The sequence below is a fragment of the Callospermophilus lateralis genome, chromosome 5, assembly GCF_048772815.1.
Source record: "Callospermophilus lateralis isolate mCalLat2 chromosome 5, mCalLat2.hap1, whole genome shotgun sequence".
NCBI classification, from domain to species: domain Eukaryota; kingdom Metazoa; phylum Chordata; class Mammalia; order Rodentia; family Sciuridae; genus Callospermophilus; species Callospermophilus lateralis.
Genome location: NC_135309.1, coordinates 143,105,111 through 143,126,777, shown reverse-complemented (window position 1 = coordinate 143,126,777; position 21,667 = coordinate 143,105,111). Strand labels below are relative to the sequence as shown.

Here is a 21,667-nt window from a genome sequence, read left to right as displayed (position 1 = left end):
CTAACTCCTCTTTCTTGCCAGCTCCATTTGAGACCTTGACCAGCCTCTCATCACCACTAATCTTCCAGAAGGGAGAGACTGTCACATAGCTTGTCTTATGCAGCCTGCAGAATCATTGGTGAATCAAGAATAGCATTTGTAAATATAAAGCACCTTAGAAACTACTGTCCCTACTAAATAAAGGGCTCACTTCTGAGTGGCTAGTAAAGGAAGCCTGTAAATTTTTTAAGAAAAACATTTGTGAAAAAATGCTAGGAACTCATTCTTGCTGCGTTCTCTCCCCTCCCTTTTGTCTTCTGGGCCCTCATCATGGGATATGGAGAAGGAAGGCTTCTCATTCCAGCCTCTTCACACCAACCCTATTAGTTTGTGTGTGGGTGGGTAATGGTAGTGGTAGTCCCACACACACACAAACAAACAACTTTTTATTGACAAAATTTAAAATAACAATCACTGAGTACAGATTTTTGCATTGAACAGTTATTGGACTAGGACAAGGAATTCTTTGTGGGGAAGGCAACATTTCACTTAATTGGAGTTTAAAATTGCTATTTTGTGTCATCAGAATTAATTGCAAATGTTCATCTGGTGATGCTGATCCATATTTCTTTTTTTTTAAAGAGAGAGGGAGAGAGAGAGAGAGAATTTTAATATTTATTTTTTAGTTATTGGCGGACACAACATCTTTGTTTTGTATGTGGTGCTGAGGATCAAATCCTGGCCACATGCATGCCAGGTGAGCGCGCTACCGCTCGAGCCACATCCCCAGCCCCTGCTGATCCATATTTCATTTTTGAAGTGTCTGACACAGATGGGTACTGTCAAATACCATTATTAGTTGAAAGCATGTGGTTTCAGTTGAGCATGTTCATTTTTTGTAATGGAATGGAGCATACTATGTTTCCCAGAGAATATAGGGCTCAGAAGTGGTTACTTCAAAGCTGCTGAAATGGCTATACAGTGAGCTCCTTACAGCTCATGTTGTAAGGAGCTTCTAAGTAACCTGTATCTTGTTTTCATGTAGGTTCCTGTGTTCCTGCTTTTCTTAGATTGTGTCTGGCAGCTGGTGCACCAGCATTCCCCAGCATTTGAATTCACAGAGACTTACCTGACAGTGTTGTCAGATAGCCTGTACATACCTATTTTTAGCACCTTCTTCTTCAATTCACCTCATCAGAAAGATACTAACATGGTAAGAGTTCCTCTAAGAAACCTGTATATTAAAGAAGCTGCATGTCACAAATAGGATGCAATAACATTGATACTAAAAAAATAATATTTCTTTTAACATTGACTGTGTGCCAGGCATTGTTCTAAGTACTTTCCAGGTACTCACAATTGGAAAGGATTTAATCTTTACAGTACCCTCTGGGTTACATATTATTATCCCTGAGGAAGCTGAGGCACACAAAGAATAAGCAACTAGCCCAAGGTCACATCGTAAATATTTGAAGCTAGTGTTTGAGCAGGGGTTAAGCCAAATTAAAAGCTCTTCTTTTTCCAGACCAGGTGCTTTCTCTTCCCTCATCTTCATGCCTGGAGTTCCTAGGAGAACAGATACTGAACACTGCAAAACAGGAAAGCCAGCCTGACTTTGCTTCTTAAAGCCCTTGAGTCACTCTTGAAGCTGTGCTAAACAAATCAGTTGCCTCCAGGCAGCCTTCTGGCCTCAGGGTTTGTTTGAAATTGTGCTACCAAATCCCATAGTGAAGTAGGAGTAATCAAATCTGAGTTTCTTGGGACTCACTAGCTTTGTGATCTCAGGCAGTTCACTTCAGTTTTCTGAGCCTCAGTTTCCTCAAATAAAAAATTAGGAAAATAGTAGCTATCTTACAAGGATGTTGGTAAAGTGTCCAGCCCAGAGGGATATGTGGTCCCTCCCAAAGAAGTGTGCTCCGCACCTTCCTCCCCCACCTAGAGCTTTTAGTGAGTAAGCACTGATAGCCTGGGCTGTGGAAAATGAAGTGCCCTGAACATTCAGCCTTGGAGCAGGGTGGAGCCCCCTTCCTGGTGCCTGTTTCTGAGAATGCATGCTTTCTTTCCTCAGTCCTCCTGGAAGCCATGGTGACCTGTGCTTGTTTTGGCAGGGTAGAGAAAGCCCAGATACACAAAGCAAGCCTTTGAATCTGCTCACCGTGTGGGATTGGTCTGTACAGTTTGAACCCAAAGCCCAGATGTTGCTCAAAAACCCTCTCTATGTGGAAAAGTCAAAACTGGACAAAGGCCAACGGAAAGGAATGCGTTTTAAAGTAAGATGTTCACATCTAAATCCCCTTCATTTCCCTGTATGTAAGGGTAAAGGATCAAGATGTGTGGTGGTCAAGTCCTTAGGGCCCACTACGTGAATCCTTTGCTTTTAGCAGGTAGTCTTTGGCCTGATGAGAAGTGGCTGTTTGCTGCAGGCCACTGAGGATGCTATTCCCTTAGTCATGCTGTGTGGAATCATGCCTCTTATCCCACGTCTGTGGTAGCTAGTAAGGTAAAAGGAACATTGATTGTATAGTGTAAGTCATGCATTACATGGTAATGAGCTGTAGCTGTAAACCAGGAGCTGGCTACGTTTTTTTGTCAAGGGCTATATGGTTTCTGTTGCAACTACCCTCTGCTGTCATGGTACTAAAGTGGCCCTGGACAGTACACAAACCAATGGGCCTTGCTGTGTTGCAGTATTTATGAAAACAGGTGCCACACTAGATTTTGCCCAACCACAATGTCAAAGCTTTAGTTTCCTTTCAGTTATTCATTCCTGATTTTATTTTACTCAAAAATTCCTTCACTGGTAAATTATTTAAATGGCACTTTGTCTCAAGGGGGCAAAATTGCGACGTATGTAGTCGAGGGGAGAAATAAAGAATGTCCACATGCTTTTGCCCCTTTCAATGCTTTATTCACTCAAATTACTCAGTACAATTCCACTCTATAGGTTCTTAATCAAGAAAAGACAATTCTTAATGCTAGGCACTGCAATAGGACACTGCAAACAATTCTTAGCACTGCAAACATGCTTAATCATGACAGGCTAATGACAGACATTCCCTCTGCATGCTAAGTTCAGAAGTCTCAAGCCTTAGGCTTTACGTCCAGCAGATGCACACTTACTCAGACCACGTTGATCAGGTCCAGAACCAAGGTAGGCTTTTCCAGGTGTGGAATGGATGACCGGTTGAGGAAAGGGTTGTATGGAGAAGTTGCAGCTCTCACCAGGGTCCAGATGAGGCAGTAGAGTTTGAGAGCAGTGAGGATCACGCAGGGGATCAGGAAATGATGACAAGTGATGGGATGTCAGTCCAGGTTCTCATCAGGCTCTTCAGCTCTAGTGCATCCTTGTTTCGGCTGGCTGAATCCCTATTCTTTAGCTCCATTATTTAAACTAAATTTTGGGGCTTTGACACCCCCCCTTCAATCCTTATCAGCTACCACTACATAATTTACCCTGGGGTCAGAAACATCTGGTTTGGTGGTATCCACCCTGATCTTCTCACCTTTCTCTCTTATCAGGCAAGGACAGCCTGCCAGAGGCTTCACTCTGTTTATCAGGGTGAGGGGAAGTAACTTGTCTGAGGCCATACTGGAGGAATCTGTTGGATGTGCCTAATGAGACTGGAGTTTCAAACTGGAGTTTTAAAAATGGAGTTGCTTAGGCTCAGGCCTTAGGCCATCCTCACACACTTCCAACTCTGTCTGGCCTGGAATCTCTTGCCAGTAGAGCCATAGAGGAGATGGATAGCAGTAATGATAAATCCAAGTTGTTGTGACCATCCTTCCAGTCCTGCCTGATCATGAGAGATTCCAGGAAGCCTGCAGTTCAGTTGGTTCTGTTCTTAGGACATGAACCAAAGTCAGCACTCAGAGAAAATGTCTTTGGCTGTGCAGTTTAAAACTACCACTTGACCCTCTTGGTTGTCCTCAGGCCCTAGATGATTGCTTCCCTTTTCTGATTCAACCACTTTTCTGTTAGTTTGACCAAAATTGCTACAAACCCAGGAACAAGGTGGCTATAAAAATCATCTTTCCTTCAATGTGTTGTGCCCCCTGGTGGTTACCTGCATGCTTCTCATGAGAGCTGGGCTGGGATGCTAGAACTGCTGAATGCCCTTGGAGCAAGGATCCTCAGAAACACCATCTTTTTTTGTGGGGGAGAGGGGCACTTGGGATTGTACCACTACTGAGCCACATCCCCAGCCCTATTTTGTATTTTATTTAGAGACAGAGTCTCACTGAGTTGCTTAGCACTTCGCTTTTTCTGAGACTATCTTTGAACTTGCAATCCTCCTGTCTCAATCTTCTGAGCTACTGGGGTTACAGGAGTGCGCCACTGCACCTGGCCTACAGCTCTTTCTAAGAATGGATTTAATTTCTCTCCTCAGACCCAGTTTTTCTAAGTGTCCCTCACCTCCAAGAGAGGTTGGTGGAGAGATTGGTACTGAAGGGCTAGACATTTTATTAGATTAAAGCAGAGTTGGGGCTGGGCAACAGGGACCTTGGGACCTTGGCCTCAGAGAAGTTCCATAGTAACTTGTAAGGGTAAAGGATCAAGCACTGCTCTGTGAATTGCCTCATGAGGGGCAGGATTCACTCAGGCAGGTAGTCTTAGCTTCACTCCAGTATTCAGCCACGCTTTGGGCATGTGGTATCCTCCCCCTTAGGCACATCTTGAATGTGCCACTCACTGAGGAGGCTGAGAGGAGAGGGCTTCCAAGACCAAGTAAGTTCAGTTAAGAACACAGACTGGAGCCAAGCTTGTTTAAAACTACGGTGGTTGGTGCTTTGGACAGATTACTTTTATAAAATGGAGCAATAATAGTGACTTTGAGAATTGGATAAGTCAGTGCATATAACAGTGAGCACAGAGTTGAGCAGGCAGTAAGTGCTCAGTAACAGGTTTCCTCCACATTCCCCAACTCCCTTTCCTGCCTCACTCACCTTGATGACTATAGAGAAAGACTCCTGGCCTTTATCTGTCCTATCTCCAGATGCAGAGTCAAAAATCCTGGTCATTTCTGATCTGGTCAGTTGTGGATTGTGGATAATTTTGTTTTCTTCTTTATATTTTTATTGTTATTCCATATTCTATCATAAGGAAATTTTTGCTCCATGATCATTTTTTTTACAAGGAAGACCCACTGGCAAAAATATGTTAGATTATAAAGCTAGGATGAAAGTAAATTTTTTATCTATTCTTAATTTAAATGAACATGTTAGAAACAAAAGAGACAGGGGAAAAAAAAAAAACAAAACAAAACAGCTTTTCCTGACAGTTTTTACCTTCTCCCTTGGGCACTGAAGAGTTCCTGGAACCTTCTGATTACTTCAGCCATCTTTATTACCTCTTAGAGCATACCCCAAAAAATAACGCCTTGCTTTGGCTGTAGAGAGAATTATCAAGAAGGAAAAACATTTAAATGCTCTCATATTTTCTACTCTATGTAGATGTCAGACAAGAACAACTGGCCAACTTAGTCAGTTCCTCTTAGCAAAATTCCTTTGCTTCCGTCTGCCTGTTTTCTGTGTTCAAAAGAATCCTTATGATTTGAGGCTTGAATTCTAGCCAAATGCCTGATAAACTACCAAGTTGCTGCAGCCACATGATCGAATCTTCAGGTTGTCAATACTGCTTCCTTGGAGGTGTTCAGAATATAGTAGCAGTTAACAGTCCCAATATTCTCAAAGAAGAAACATTTTGTTTCCCTTTAAAGAATGATTAGTCTTCACCCCTAAACTCTCCTAAATCATTAACCTATCTTAAACCCATTCCTTAAAAGTACTTTGTGTCCTTTGGTACCCCTATTCCAGGGGGTGGGGGATGGAAAGTACCACTTGCTGTCCCAGCATGCTTTCTGCATTGCTGCCATATGTACCTTTATAGAGAGTACAGTGTGCATCTGATGTTTGCATCATGAGAATAAATAAGAACTCACTCTTTCTTTCTATATGTTACCGCATTTTAATGAGCATGCATTCACATGACAATTCTGATATCTCTTGATATTTGTTAAAGCAGAGCTGTGTCTTTTTTTTATAACAGTAACTGTAACCTTACCTCTTTTGTTAACCAAAGATTTTTATTTGTTTTCTCTCAAAGCACCAACGACAACTTTCTTTGCCACTCACCCAATCTAAGTCATCTCCCAAAAGAGGATTTTTCAGGGAAGAGACAGATCATTTAATTAAAAACCTTCTGGGCAAGAGAATTAGTAAACTTATTAATTCTTCTGATGAGCTGCAAGACAACTTTCGAGAATTTTATGACAGCTGGCATAGCAAGCCTACTGACTACCATGGATTGTTGTTGCCTCATGTAGAGGGGCCAGAAATCAAAGTCTGGGCCCAGCGCTACTTGCGCTGGATTCCAGAAGCCCAAATCCCAGGTGGTGGCAGAGTGACCACGATGAGCAAACTCTTGGAAATGATGGAGGAAGTCCAGAGCTTACAAGAGAAAATCGATGAGAGACACCACAGCCAGGAGGCCCTCCAGGCAGAGGTCCCCTGCCTGCTGAGGAACCCTGCCCGCCTGTCCTCTTTATTTCCTTTTGCTTTGCTCCAGCGACATTCCTCTAAGCCGGTCTTGCCCACCAGTGGCTGGAAAGCCTTGGAAGATGAAGAAGATCTGGCCAAACGAGAAGATGAGTTTGTGGATCTAGGGGATGTGTGACTTGTGTGCACAATGATTGTGAAAATGGCTTGTGGGAGAATGGGACAGTTGATCCCTGGGCTGGTCCTATGCTAAGGCTGGGAGGGTCATTAGCCTGGCGCTCTTGGAGAAAACTTGGGCCTTCAGGAAAAGATCGGGTTCTTATTTTTTTTTTTTTTCATGGTTACAAAAGACTATGCAATTAAAATCATATCTCTAGTATTACTAATTGGAAGAAATTCCTACTTGACCCATCATAGGTTTGTGGCCATTTTCTGAGGTCTAAGCATCACGTACAACCTGCAAAGAACTTTGATAGGATGTGCTTGGACATGATACTTTCTTCCAGTCCTTTCTGTGCCAATATAATTTATCCAGCCATTGAGAATGGGTTCTCTATAACCCATCTCAGTAAGGAGCAAGTTCAGTTTTTTGTGGTATTTACGAGTTGAAAGATTGAGATAAAAGTAGTAAGTCATATGGCATGACTTTACCAATAGCATTTTTTCTTTCTGTTGTCTCCTTCTCTGTAGAAAAGCTGAGCAATTCAGTGTGTCACTCATCCTGACATTTAGTCTGGTCTCCTTCCTTCCCAGATGTGTCCATTCCACCTTCCTGGATGTGTCATAGACTGTATCACATTGTATGTGAGAGTGGCTAGCCAGCTACCCGCCCTCTTTCCTGTGCTGACAGCTCCAGGTCTTTCCTTTGCCTGCTCCATGCCACATGCCACTGTCCCTTCCCGCTGCCCACCTTGGTGCACATAGTCCAGTGTCTTGCTGCTCAAACTATCAGCTGACCTGGCAGAATCTCTTTGAGCAGAGGAACTTCTGTTCCTCTGGAGTCTCAGTGTCTACACAGTGTGTTTCACCCTCTGCTAATCATATGCCAAGGGTTTGGAGCACCTGTGACTGTATTTTTTTGCAGCAGCACCTCATCTACTCCCCCCTGCCCCACTTCAATATTACCTTCACAGGCTGCTGGCTGGGTCACTTTTGAATGTGGCTTTCATAGGAAAGCAGTGAAGCATGACGTCAGAAGTGATGATTATCACATGATACCTCAGTGATTTAAAAGCCATAAAGAAACTCAGCGATGCCTGGCCCCCTTGGGTCTGCTGTCTAAGTGATCTATATTCTAATGGAGGAAAGCGTACTTTGTAAGGACCAGTGTTTTCATGCTCACTGGAACCCTGTCAAATCCTACAAAAGAATGAAAAAACCTACATTAGAATATTTTAAATTGAATGTTTGCCTTTTATATATATTTGCTCTCCAGGATAGATTACCATTTGAATGTTAGATATTTAGAAAAAACTTTCAGTTGCTCAAGGGCAATAAGAAAATTTGAAACTATTGATAAAGAGAAGTTTCTAATTTGCACTGAATCGTTTTCTGTACATACAATCATTTTGCCCATTTCACCTTAATGCACAAGCCAGGTTGGTCTGTTAAGATGACAGGTGGAGGGTAGGGCAACATCTGTTCATCTGGGGGCCAAACACACATGCAGTCTTGGTTGCCTTAAGAGTCTTGTGAATGAGCCCAGCATGGTGGTGCACACCTGTAATCCCAGCAACTTGGGAGGCTGAGGCAGGAGGATTCAAGTTCAAAGCCAGACTCAACAATTTAACAAGGCCCTAAGCAACTTAGTGAGACCCTGTCTCAAAATAAAAAATAAAAAGGGCTGGGGATGTGGCTCAGTGGGAAAGCACCACTAGGTTCAATCCCTAGTACCCCAAAAAAAAAGTCTTGTGAATGAGGTCAGTGTTAGGCTTGCAGTAGGGATTTTTAAAATACATTATTTCCTTAGCTACCTTCACGTTTGTTCTGTGGGCCTTTTTAAACCAGCGCTAACCTCCACTCACTTATCTGCACCATTGCCTCCCAGCTACACTATGGAGCTAACTATTTTTGTTACCATATTATAACATGAATATTTATAGTCACCTATTCAGTCTTAGTAATTTTCATTCCAAAAATGCGTGGTATGATGCTTTATACTCCACGAAGTATGGTTTAAAGGCACAAGGTCATGGCCCTTGTCATAGCAGTTGAATGTGCATCGAAATATTTTTCTATAATTTTTTAAAATTACAATAGAAAAATAAGTAGACAAGCAAGCTGTTATAACATGTAAGGTCATGATGATTTATGTATTTATATTTGAAATCAATTTCTATAACTTGTATTTGTCTACAGAATTCTCAGTGGGTTTATATATTGTGAAATTTATATTCAAGGTTTAGATGTGGATCATGCTTAATAGTAAAAGCTGAAATGAGACCATTTACTTTGTTTAAAATGCTGCACTGTGCAAGTTTGGAATTGTACATTAATAATTCACTGTATGTAATGTCTCAACTTTGTTTATACCTCCAGGTTTTTACACTGAAGATAAACTAGCTTTAATGAAAGTCAAAGTTGGTTTTTTTTTTTTTTTTTTTTTTTTTTTTTTTAGGGACTAAGCTGTTAGGCTAAATCTGTATAAATGTGCTTTTTATTTTCTGAATGCACAGTGAAAGTTTATACATATCTGATTGCAGAAATTAAAGCACAATTTACAAGCACTGCCGTATTTGGTGTGATCTAACACATGGAGAAATCTTTTTCATTCATTCAGGAAATGTTGGTAAGCCTGTCCTGGGTCCTGGCAGGCCCTACCACAGACGTTAAGATCTGTGACAATCTCAAGGCTGTGCTCTCCTGAAGAGCAGGCAGGAGTTCCTGTGCATGAGTGCACGCATGTGCAGTTGACTGGTGATAGGGAATGTGTAACTAAACAGATATTTAAAATTCCAGGTGGTGATAAAATGCTATCAAGAAAAATAAAGTCGGGTTAGGAGGTCTTATAGGGTAACTAAAAGAAAAAGAGTTTTTAACTCCTGAGATTAAACACCACTGTTTCTTTGCTTTTGCGGGGATATGTGACTTTAGAATCTATTGTTGTATTGCTGGAAGGGATCTGGTTCCTTTAAAACTGACAGAAAAGGCTTTGTTTTTCCTCCCAGAGGGGATCCATGAGCTAGCACAGTGAAATGATTTATGAGGGTAGGGTTTTATCTAATTAGTTTTGTTTAGTACTTATTAGATTGAGACATGTCTGGTCTTAAAAGTTTCGTTTCTCTGACCTTCCCTACCTGCACAGCAGGCTTGCTGCTTCTTTGCTTGTCCACACTGTCCTTCCCTCTGATCAGGCCCCTCTGGGTCCAGAAAGCCAGCCTTGAAGCCTCCCTGGAATCCAAGCTCTCCTTGCAGACTTTTCAGTTCTCTGATATCTGTATGAAATTTCCAAGTGGTTATGACCCGAGAGCTTAGTGTTTTCTAGTGTTGCACTCCGCATCTGGTTAGCTCTTGGCCTTTAGGTGGACTCTGTTGTCTCTGGTTCTTAATTTTGCTTATTTCTTGGTTTCAGGTGAGGGCATAGGGGCCTTAATGAGGGAGTAAAGATGGGAACATTTTCCATTCAGTGTGAAACAGGAGCGGGGTTGGTTCCTGTTGAGAATTGGCACCTGTGTCTTCGTGTCACCTCCTGACTTTGAGTGGTTGTTGGCAGCAGAGAAGCCCGACTAGTCTGCTTTCTAACCCTCTCCAGTGGTTGTAGACACAGTTGTGCTGCAGGGTTATGCTTATGCCTCATTGTGACTCTAAATATTTATAAAGCCATCCCTGGGACAAGACAAATTAGGGTAAGCACCTGGGACCTATAGTGATACATGTCCTTATTATGCTGACATATACCTTTCTTTTCTTTGTTTGTTTGTTTGTTTGCTTGCTTGTTTATTGATATTAGGGATTGAACCCAGGGGCTTTTAATCACATCCCCAACCCTTTCCTTTTTTATTTTGAAACAGAGTCTCGCTAAATTGCTGAAGCTGGCTTTGAACTTGGAATCCTCTTGCCTCAGCCTCCCAAGCGCTGGGATTACAGGCATGGGCCAGGACATCCAACTGACATGTACCTTTCTAAGAACCTCCCCAATACACAGACATGTACATGCACACATGCATGCACACACCCTACACCAAAAATATTAGAGTGGGAGTAAAAAGGCAGTCCTTGTTTGTGCCACAAGTTCCAGTGTAACCAGGGATATGTCCAAGCACTTACACATGAGGTGGATAACCAGGTCAGCATGTGTCATGCAAACTAAATGTTTTAAATGTCACTTACATACTGAAGAAGAAAGTAATTTGCTCAAGTGGTAGTTTTGTGTCTTTAAATACAGATGTATCACCAGGTGCAGTGGCATATGCCTGTAATCCAGCAGCTCAGGAGGCTGAGACAGGAGGATTGCGTGTTCAAAGCCAGCCTCAGCAATGACAAGGCACTGAGCAACTCAGTGAAACCCTATTTCTAAATAAAATACAAAATAGGGCTGGGGATGTGACTCAGTGGTTGTGTGCCCCTGAATTCAACCCCCAGTACCCAAAAAACAAACAAAAAAGAACAGACATATGGAGTGTGGCGGCATACATCCATATCCCAACTACTCAGAGGAGACTGAGGCAGGAGGATCAAAAGGTTAGCCTCAGCAACTTAGTAAGACCTTGTCTCAAAGAATATAAAAGGGTGGGGATATAGCTCAGTGGTACAGTGCCCCTGGAGTTCAAAATAATAATAATTAAAAAACAAAGCAGCCATCTCAGCTTATTTTGTGGTTCAGGCCCAGGTTTGGGGGTTTTGTTTTGTTTTGTTTTCATAATTTTATTTCACTGACTTTGTCAATTAAGGAGGGATGATACAATATGTAAAATACACAGTAAGCTTTCTGGCTGTCTTTTATGAAGAACTATACTGGCCCTGAATCTTTTTACAAAATCCTAAATGGAGGACTTTTCAAATTATCTTCTTCAAAGCGATTTAAGCCTGGTGAGTACAGTATTCAATCATCTTCAGCACTGGAAGGCACAAGTGCACGCCTTTCTTGTGCAGGGAAAGAATGCAGATAGACCACATTGCATCCCTGGACTGAGGACCCTGATTGGGATCTGTTAAAGTAGCCGCAAGGAGAGAACTAAAAAGAGAGGGGTAGGGATGGATGGGAAAGGACTGGAAGGAATGTTTTGGAATGATAATAGTAGTTTATATCTTTTTTTTTCTTTTTTTTTTTTTTTTTTGGTACTGGGGATTAAACCCAGGGGCACTCAACCACTGAGACACATCCCCAGCCCTATTTTGTATTTTATTTAGAGACAAGATCTCACTGAGTTGCTTAGCACCTCACTTTTGCTGAGGCTGGCTTTGAACTCGAAATCCTCCCGTCTCAGTCTCCTGAGCTGCTGGGATTACAGGCTACCACACTCAGCTACAGCAGTCTATATCTTGATAAGCATTTGTGTTATGCAGTTATACACACACACAAACATACACCCAGACCCAGAAAATGTACATTTAAGATTTGGGTATTTTGTTATATTTGAATTTTGCATCAAGAGAAAAATAAGGTGAGGATGTAGCTTAGTGGTAGAGTGCTTGCCTAGTGTGCCTAAGATCCTGGGTTCCATACACTAAATAAATAAATAACGAAAGAAAAAAAAACTAAGCAAATATTGAACTCTTTAATGATACTGAGTGTAGTATTGTCAAAATTTTGCACTAAAATTAAGTTGATGGAGGAATGGACATTGCTGGATGCTTGATAAATCAAATACAATGAAATGTCAGTGAGATAATCCGGAGGTAGGAATAGGACAGTGCAGTGTTTACACAAACATCTTAAAACTTTATACATTTGAAACTTTTTACAATATATTGGGTAAAAGTTTAAATTCTTCAATAATTATAAACATGGGAAATGTATATGGAAGTGTATTGGTTCTATTTTGTGTGTGTGTATGGTACTGGGGGTTGAACCTAGGGACACTCTACCACTGAGGTATGTTCCCAGCCCTTTTTAGTTTTTTTCGTTTGTTTGTTTTGTTTTAATTTCGAGAGAGGGTCTCACTAAGTGGCTGAGGCTAGCCTCAAACTTTTGATCCTCCCGCCTCAGCCTCCCCAGTTGCTGGGACTTCAGATGTGCATCACCACACTAAGCAGTATATTGTTGTTTTTTTTTTTTTAAGGGAAAAGAGAAACTCTATTCTTATCAAGTTACCTGGCCCCCAGGGGATATAATGAAACTTGGAGAAAGAAGAAAGAAATTTCAAATAGTAATTTGAGATCTTGAAGGAAGAACTAGAATATTTATGTTCCCCTTCCTCCACCAGGCCTTTTTTTCTCCTCATTCCCAGGATCTCTATATTATCATTTTCTGTTTCCTGGATCATTGTCCTCACTTTTCTCTGTTTCTGGTCCCCTCTGTCTTGCTTTGTAGCACATAAACTGTCAATGAATCTTCATAAAGTAGACATGTATTTTCTTAGTTCAAAAACTTTCCATGTATGTATTTATTAAAATTCCAAGGTGCAAAAACTTAAGCCAGAAAGAAGAATTTCACGTGTGTGTGAAGATTGAGGTCAGAGGGACTTGGATCCCAGTGTTAGAGGACCTTGTGATCTTTTCTCAAACCAGCTTCCTAATCTTTCCAGTTCATGAAATGGGATGAAACTCCTGCAGCACCTCTGTTTTCAAGGCAACAGTCAGGTTAAAGCTGGAATCTTGGTCCTCATTTCAATGCTGGGGAAGAGTGTCTGGGCCAACTTTCTTTGGGGGCAGAGCCTAAATGCAGGAATAGGACTGCTCCCACAGATGACATGTACGTATCTACAGGTTCACAGGAGAACTACTACCTTTCTACTAATTATTGAGTATTCATCTTTTTCTCTTTCAGATTCTCAAATTTTGTAATAGAGTGAAAGTCCTATTTTTTTTTTTTTTATTTCTCCACACTGACTCCCCCATTGGCCCCCATCAGAAGCTGTATAGTCTGATTGCTGAGGATCTGGACTCTCTGACTGCCTGAGTCTGAGACCCTGATTTGCAACTCACAGATCCTCTGCCACATCCCTGTCTCTGTTTCCTCCTGCTTAAAATGGCACTATTCGTGCAGCCTACTTTACTGAAGGGCTAGAGAGTTAAAGATAAGTTTCTTTTCAGTTCTATCAGGACATAAATGTTCAAAAAATTTAGCTGTATGTGCATGTGTGTGTAAATTGGCCTCCATCCCAGAAATAGCATTTGAAGTACTATAAACAGGAATCCAAGTTCCAAAGGTGTCTACATAAGCACTTCAGATGTTTTCAAAACCTACCCCAGACGGGTTGTTTGGCAGCACATGGAATGCTAAAATTGTCTTTCAAAGGTGAAATGAGTACATACTTGAGGTATGTGATTGGCTATAAAAAGATGTAGAGGCCCTATCCTCACACCCACGGGATATACAAATCCATCAGACCCCTCTATGTCAAGGCCTTAGAAGCAGAGCACAAGGTCTATGAACTTCACTGGCCCAGTGAACTTCACATCCTCTGACCCAAAGTTCATGAGCCTGCTGTCTTTCTGCATCTGTCTTAGGAGTGAAGCTTTCTCAGAAGGTATTGTGTGGAAGCCTGAGGACAAAGAGTGGGCCTTCCTCCAAACTCTAGGAACAACAAATAACAACTGATCTGTGCTGTTAATAAGTGTTTATGCATTTGAAATACTTGGTCCAATGCTGGCTTTCGTTGGAAGCACCTCCTGCTGAAGGAAACAGCCCCACCTACCTCTAACTTCTAGAAGTTACTGGTATTTGCCCCAAGAATGGCACAACAGCTGAGTGGCCAAACTGACTTAGGATAATTTTTGACATCCTGTCAGACTTAATGGAAAGTCAGTGATGATTAGTGTTCCTGGATATTCAATCATAGTTATATATGGAGTCCTCCTCTCATTCCTTGGAGCAGTATGGAGCCCTGGGCTACATGAAGTCTACCTATGGCCTCTGGCCACCAAGGCTGCTACTCTGGGGCTCATTGTGTAAGGTCTATATGTCTTAGATTCCTCCAGAAGCCGACTGAGATATGGATTTGGGTCCAAGTCCTTTATTTGGGCAGTGGTCCCAGGCAGTACTGTAAAAAAGCAGAGAATTGAGATAGGAAAGAAAATACAGAATGCATGAATGAGCAAGTGAGCAACTGGGGCTCACTCCCTACCCCAGGACTCTCCGAGAGACCATGTGGAAGAGCTCAGAGTGGTCCCACTAGAAAATGAGGAAGTTGAGGTGTTGACACATCAACTCCTTCCCACTGCCTGATTGCGGACTGTTTCTGGGAATCTGTTGGCATGGGTAGGGACTGCCGGAGATATGGGGAGGGCACCATCTGCTGTAGTCTGTAGGGTCCCTTGGAAGACAGGTACCATTCTCTCCATGGCAAGCTGGAGGACAGCATCCTTGCCAAAGACAGAGCACCTGGTGGCTTAGTCTAACCTATCTCAGCACACGAGTCACCACCCCCACCCGTAGTCCAGGCCTCTGCAACATGAAATGACACCAAAGTATTTAGCTTCTCTTTCCAGTCTCAGCAAATCCATTTGGAATCTTGTGGATTAGGTGCCTCCCCTTTTCCTCTCAGTGGAGAAAAACTAGCATGTCTGTTGTTTTTTTTAGAAATGACTTGATTTATCACAAGAGTTCTCAGCATTAAATAGAATTTATGGGAAGCTGTTGTTTTAGACTGAGATCTTGCACAAGGACCCAATAAACCAAACCAAAATGGAGTTGCCAAGTGCCATGTAATTAAACTGAAACTTTAAGGAAGAAGGAAAATCCCAAACAGAACAATTATTTCTAAAAGCAAGAGATGCACAACAGCCAATGTGAAAGCACCCAGTCAATTTAAGCTGGTATGAAAAGGAAGTTCCTCCTACTTAAACCCTTACAAAAATGTAACCTGAAGTGACCTGATGTTAACCTGTATTCTGTTTCCTTGTTCCTGTTTTATCTTATAAAAACTGACCGTTCTGCCATGCCCAATGGAGCACCTATTTTCTTAATAATAGATGAGGTGCTGACTGACTCATAAATTGTTAATAAAAGTCCATTTGACCTTTAAGTTTGTTGAAATTTTGTCTCTCAATATCAGAAACAGCCTTAGAAAAAGCTAAGACCATATGTCTTGGTGCTTTCTAACACGGGAAGTTCTACCACTTTTCTAATAGTTAAGTTACAAAATAAAGTTAGTGAAGTAATAGACAGTAAATTAATTGCTAAAAAAATAATAAATTGCTGAGTAAAATTAACCAAAAATTTTTTTTGGTGCCAGAGATTGAATCTAGGGCCACTCTACCACTGAGCCACATACCCAGCTTTTTGTATTTTTTTTGTTTAGAGACAGAGTCTCACTAAATTGTTTGGGTTTTTTTGTTTGTTTTTTGTGCTACTGAGGATTGAATCTAGGGCCTTGTACATGCGAGGCAAGCACTCTGCCAGCTGAGCTATATCCCCAGCCCTGGTCTCACTAAATTGTTAAGGCTATTCTTGAACTTGCCATCCTGCATCAGCCTCCAAAGTAGCTGGGATTACAGGCCTGCACCACTGCACCTGGCAAAATCAACTACTCATGATAACCATAATTTAACTTTATAGACATAGTTTTCTTCAACAACATTTAATTTTTTTTTCTTTTATTTATTTGTAGATGGCACAATACCTTTATTTTACTTATTTTTATGTGGTGCTGAGGATCAAACCCAGTGTCTCACACGTGCCAGGCAAGCGCTCTGCCACTGATTTACAACCCCAGCCCTCGACAAATGTGTTAAAAAACGAAGTTTAACAACCTAGGGGTTCTTAATGGTTCTCTTTTAACCCTTGTGCCCCAGCCCATCAGGGAATATTAAGCAGTGTCTACAGGCATTTTTGGTTCATACAACTTGTAGCCGGGGTGGGTAGACTGACAGCTGATGGGGTAGGGACCCAGGAAGTTGCAAAAAAACCCTATGGTGCACAGGATAATTCCATCCTCAACAAAGAAGTATCTGGTCCCAGGTGGTTAAGAAACCCTGCTTGCTCATTCTGACATTCTTGACCTACAGATTACAAGTCAAGCATTCCTTGGAACTTTGACACTTTTCAATACTATAGGAAAGCGTTTTCCCCTTCATAGTAAATAGAAGCAAGTTTGATTACTTAGTATAAACTAGGTACAAATTCGGCCTGGATTTTATGATACTAGTATGCAAATATTGTTCTCCTTACCTGTTTGTTTAGAAAGTATAATGGCTGTTCAAGCCTTTGTTTTTTTAAAGCAGCAGGGTCTAAAGTCTGACTCTGTTAACATTCTTCCTTTAACTTGAAGCCTGGGAGCCTCAGGCTTTAGTCTCAATCTCTAGCTGAGGCAGAGTTTTAAAATGTGGCACTTATGATTTTCTGTTTCTACAATTTCCAGGTTAACAGTCTCCCTCCTCTTTTTCTCTGGGGTAGCTACAACTTCCAAATCTGAGCTAGAGTGGTATGAACAAAGGAAGACCCTCCACCCCCTACTCAGAGGATCTAGCTGACCAGGGAGCAAGGTTCAGGAAAAGGAAACTGTCCCTGGTAACTTCCTGAGAGGTTCCCACGAATGGAAAAACACTGGAAGTGCAAGTCTCTGTGATTTCATTTGTGGGAGGACCTAAAAGACCAGGCACAGAGTACGGAAGAGGAGTCTACTCTTGTGACAGCACCCTGCCCAGAGCAAGAGTTTGTGCTTGAACCAAAGCTTAGCAGAAAGTTCAAACACATCCCTTTACCAAGTGTTTATGCAGACACACAGCATTGTTTATGAAGAGGATCACATATGTATATCAGGTTTCTCTTCTTTCTCTGGATGTCTCTTTTCATGTGTCTGTGTTTCTCTCTCTCTCTCTCTCTCTCTCTCTCTCTCTCTCTCTCTCTCTCTTTCTTTCTCTCTCTCTCTTTCTTTCCTGGTATAGTCTTCATTTTGCTTTGTTTCTTGCCTTCCATTTCCCTTCTTTTCTCTACTACGTTGTTAACCTCATATACCTCCTTTTATAATGTTTTTCACACTCACATAATCACATACAAGTATATATAAATATTAGATTGAACCAATATAAAATGGCCAACATTTGACCACTCTTTACTGCAAAATGACGATTTCATGTGATTTATATCTAACAGATGGACAAGAGCCTGGTGTTTATACCCACATCTTTTTTTTTTAACAGTGCTGGGAATTAAACCCAGGGCCTCACACATACTAGGACAGCACTCCATCACTGACCTACATACCCAGCCCTTCTTTAGATTTTATTTTGAACCCAGGGAAAGGGCTCAGTGTGTTCTAAGCACAAGGGGAATTTGTCCTGCAGAGACAAGCAGAAAGGAGCCACACTGTCAAAGCAAAGAGCCAAGCTGCTCAGGCTGACCTTCAACTTGGGATCCTCCTACCTAAATCTCATAAATCACTGGGATTACAGGCATTTATCCCTGCCCAGCTCTACCCACATCTCTTCATCTTGCTTTTCTGACTGTATTCTTGTGAAAAATCGCTCTAGTTTGGCGGTAGAGTCCTGGCGCATTCTGGCATGGCTGCTCACAGGGCCTCATTCTGGGCACACAACAGCCTCTTCAGAAGCCTGACCTCCCTGGGGTTTCCAGCTCTCTCCTGCTTCAACAGAAACCCTTTTTCCCCCCGGTCCCAAGTGTACCTGGATCTCCCCTGTTTATAAAGGAGCACTTTTTCTCCATCCTCAAAGCCAGGCAGGCATTTCTAAGTATATCCTTTTTTAAACAGGAGGGTGAGTTTCACCCTGCCCAAAGCTTCTGGCTATCAGGCCCGATGATTTCCCAGACTTTTTTTTTTTTTTTTTTAATTAAAAAAAATTCTGTTTACTTAGAAGTATTCAGAATGTCAACAAACAGCTGCACCCCCCACCTCCAGTTGCAGAATGGTATTCAGTTAACAGAACAACAATATGAGTTGCATCAGAGACAACTAGAGATGAAAAACTACAGTCCCCACATATAACTAATTTGTGCTGTGCCCCAACAAGAACCTTTAAATTTCCAGGCAAGGTCAGTGCTGTTGAAAACACCACCAGGACAACGCTATCTAAACCCACAGACGGTAGAGTGTTAGCCACACGAAAAGAGAGATCGTGTGGTTGTAAAACAGATTTTACTCATCCTTGTATTTCAGGTTTTTTTTTTTTTTTTTAAGGAGTTATTTACAGGGACAAGTTTTTTATAGGCAAAAAATTAAACTAGAACCAACTTATACATCATCTTCTTCATCCTCCTCCTCTTTTTTTTCTCGTTTTCTTTTTTCAGCCTTGAGAACTCCCTTTTTTCCTTTTGTTAGCTTGGTGGCCACCGGCATCCTTTTCACATTTTTCCGTGGCTCAGGAGCCTTCTTTTCATAAGGCTGATTGTGCCCAGGGTCACTGTGCACCTCTCGCCAGTGGAGGAGCTGGATGCTCTGATTTGGGGGCAATACTCAGAAAAGAACTATTTTTTTTAAGGCTGAAGGAGGCCTCCTGAGTACATTGGAATTCTTGGACTTCTTGTTTCCCCTTTAGGAGGGAATAGGTTTTCATTTCTTTTTCATAATGGGCCTTGCCCACCTTTGCCATGTCTTCCAATTTTTCTTTCTCTTCAGCAGACATGGTCTTCCAGCTCTCTGAGCACTTTTTAGAAAACTCTGAGAACTTGACTGGGTGCTTCTTGTGCTCTTCCCGGCAAGTTTGCACCAAGAATCTGTATGACAGCACTTGCCTTCAGCTTCTTAGGCTCTCCTTCACCTGCGTTTGTCCTCAGTGAGGCACAGTCACTCTTACCTGTCCCCAGGCTGTCTCTGCGGAGCCTACTGTACTGCGAGCCCTATCTCCCAGGCTTCTGTCCTCTGCCTACTAGGAAATGGCAACGTTTTTTAAAATTAAAATTAATTTTTTAAAAATATTTGTGGTACCAGGAATTGAACTCAGAAGTGCTAAACCACTGTACCACATCCCTATCCCTTTTTATTTTTTAAAATATATTTTTAGTTTTAGATAGATACAATACCTTTATTTTATTTATTTATTTTTATGTGGTGCTGAAGATTGAAACCCAGTGCCTCACCCTTGGTAGACAAACTCTCTACCACTGAGCCACAACTTCAGCCCTATTTATTTATTGATTTATTTTAGTTTTCGGCGGACACAACATTTTTTTTTCAAATTTGTATGTGGTGCTGAGGATTGAACCCAGGCCGCACGCAGGCCAAGCGAGCGAGCGCGCCACCGCTTGAGCCACATCCCCAGCCCAAGATCGTCTTTGATACTTGTGAACTAAGCCACCACCAGAGATTTTAAGGGCAGTCTTAATAACAGAGAAGATAAGGAGGGACGTCCTTGCTAGCTCCTTGGATCTGACTCAGCCTTGCCCAGAGCGGCTGTGGCTCCTGATAGGCTCTGCGTCACCCCCGCTTCCTACTACTTCCTTCCTTTCTCCCACCACCTTTCTCTCCTTCCCATTTCCGTGGTCGACCTGGCCTTCCTCGCCCCATCCCTGGCCCTGCACTCGTGGCCTAGCTGCTTTTGCTATCATTTTCTCTCTCTCAGCCCTTTACTCTCTCCTGATCCTGCTCCTGGGCATGGCAGGGTGCCCTGGTCTAGCCAGTCTCAAAACAAAATGTGTGCCTTGGTCTTCCTGCTCAAGCTATGTGTACACCCCACTCTCTGCCCTACACCATCCAGACATATTTCCTTTCTCTTAATTTTTAAAAAACCCAGGACCTTTGTGCATGCCAAGAAATTTCTCTACCACAGGGCTGAACTCCCAGATCCCCAACTTCTCAGAGTCCCCTTGACTTGGGTTTTCACTGTTAGGTCTCACACTCGCTTCTCAGTCAGCTCCATGCCACCAAACTTGAAGGGTACTTCTGGTCTCAATTTATCTATCAGTTAAAACCCGGTGGGGCAAGTCAAGGAGGAGGAAATGCATTAGGAAACTCTCTCTCCAGGCCTGTCTCTCGGCGGTTATCTCTGTGGGCCATCTCCTCCTCTTTCAGGAGTCTCTTCTCTTGGTCTCCATGAGATTGCACTTCTGCTGCTTCCCAGCCTCTGGCTGCTCCTGGGGAGATGTTCTACCTCCTTTGTCTCTTCTCACTCTTGTTTACTTTCTGTGCTCTCAGGTACTAGGCAAGCGCTCTACACGAAATACACCTCCAGCCCCAGTCTCTTCTCACTCTTAACCCTCTTTCTTACTGATATTATTCATTCTGAGGCTTTCAGTCTTTTGTGTTCAAATGACCCCCAAACCCTTATCTTCTGCCTACACACCAGTGATCTCCAAATATTAGGGTGGAGATGAAACCCAAGATCTCCTGCATGTAATCTAACTGAGCTACACCCCCCAGCCCTGACTTGTGAATCTTTATCTCCTACTTTGACTCACATATCAACATTTGAAATGGCTTCAAAGTACCACAAACGACCAATATTAAATTCATTTTATTTCATCCAGATTGACATCTTCAGAATTTTCTGTCTTAGTGTCTATGTCATTCACTTCATTGTCCAAGGCAGAAATCTGAGGATTGTTCTAGATGTCTTGTTTTCCCTCACTCCCTAACCCTAATTAACCCTTAGGTCCATGGAGTCTACCTGCTGCTTGTCTTCTGAGTTCTTTCCCTTCTCTCCATGCCTGGTTACTACCTTTGTCCCAGCCCTTATGGGCAATCACCTGGACTCCTCTATCAACATCTCTGATCTCATCCTTCCTCTGTTCCTCTCCAGTCTGACCCCCACTCTGCAGCCAGAATTGTTCCAAAATGCTACTTGCAACCAATTCTTTAGAGCCCTTTAATTGCCCTTAGAATAAAAACGTGAGTCCTTAACCCCTCTTTCAGGACCCTTCATCAGCTGGCCCTGCCTGTCTCCCATGGTAAGAACTAGGGCAGAAGCCATGAAGGCACAATTCAGCAGTGGATGGTCACATGTGTAGAGCTGGTCTCCTGGGAAGGCAATTCCATCAGGCTTTAGCTTTCCTCTTCTCTTAATTTTTATGTTAACATAATACTAATTTCATTCTAAATATTATATCTATTGTGAAACCTATCTAGAATTGTATTGGTGTCTTTTTCTCTTGCAATAAGTATCAAGAGTTAAATTTGAAGTATCTATTTGTTAACTA

At 42.1% G+C, this 21,667-nt stretch overlaps 1 protein-coding gene across 4 annotated transcripts in view; it reads left to right on the top strand.

Annotated features, from left to right (window-relative positions):
• The window catches only part of Mtmr12 (myotubularin related protein 12), a 72,995-nt gene extending 63,852 nt beyond the window's left edge, over positions 1–9,143 (top strand). For 3 of the 4 annotated variants that reach the window (XM_076857344.1, XM_076857342.1, XM_076857343.1), the window contains 3 exons: positions 1,025–1,192; positions 2,088–2,249; positions 6,083–9,142. In XM_076857344.1, the coding sequence (XP_076713459.1) occupies positions 1,025–1,192; positions 2,088–2,249; positions 6,083–6,652 (900 nt within the window). In that variant the 3' untranslated portion in view covers positions 6,653–9,142. Of the gene's footprint in view, positions 1–1,024; positions 1,193–2,087; positions 2,250–6,082 lie in introns of all 4 variants that reach the window. The other variant, XM_076857341.1, reaches the window with a different exon arrangement.
• Positions 9,144–21,667: the final 12,524 nt, after the last annotated feature.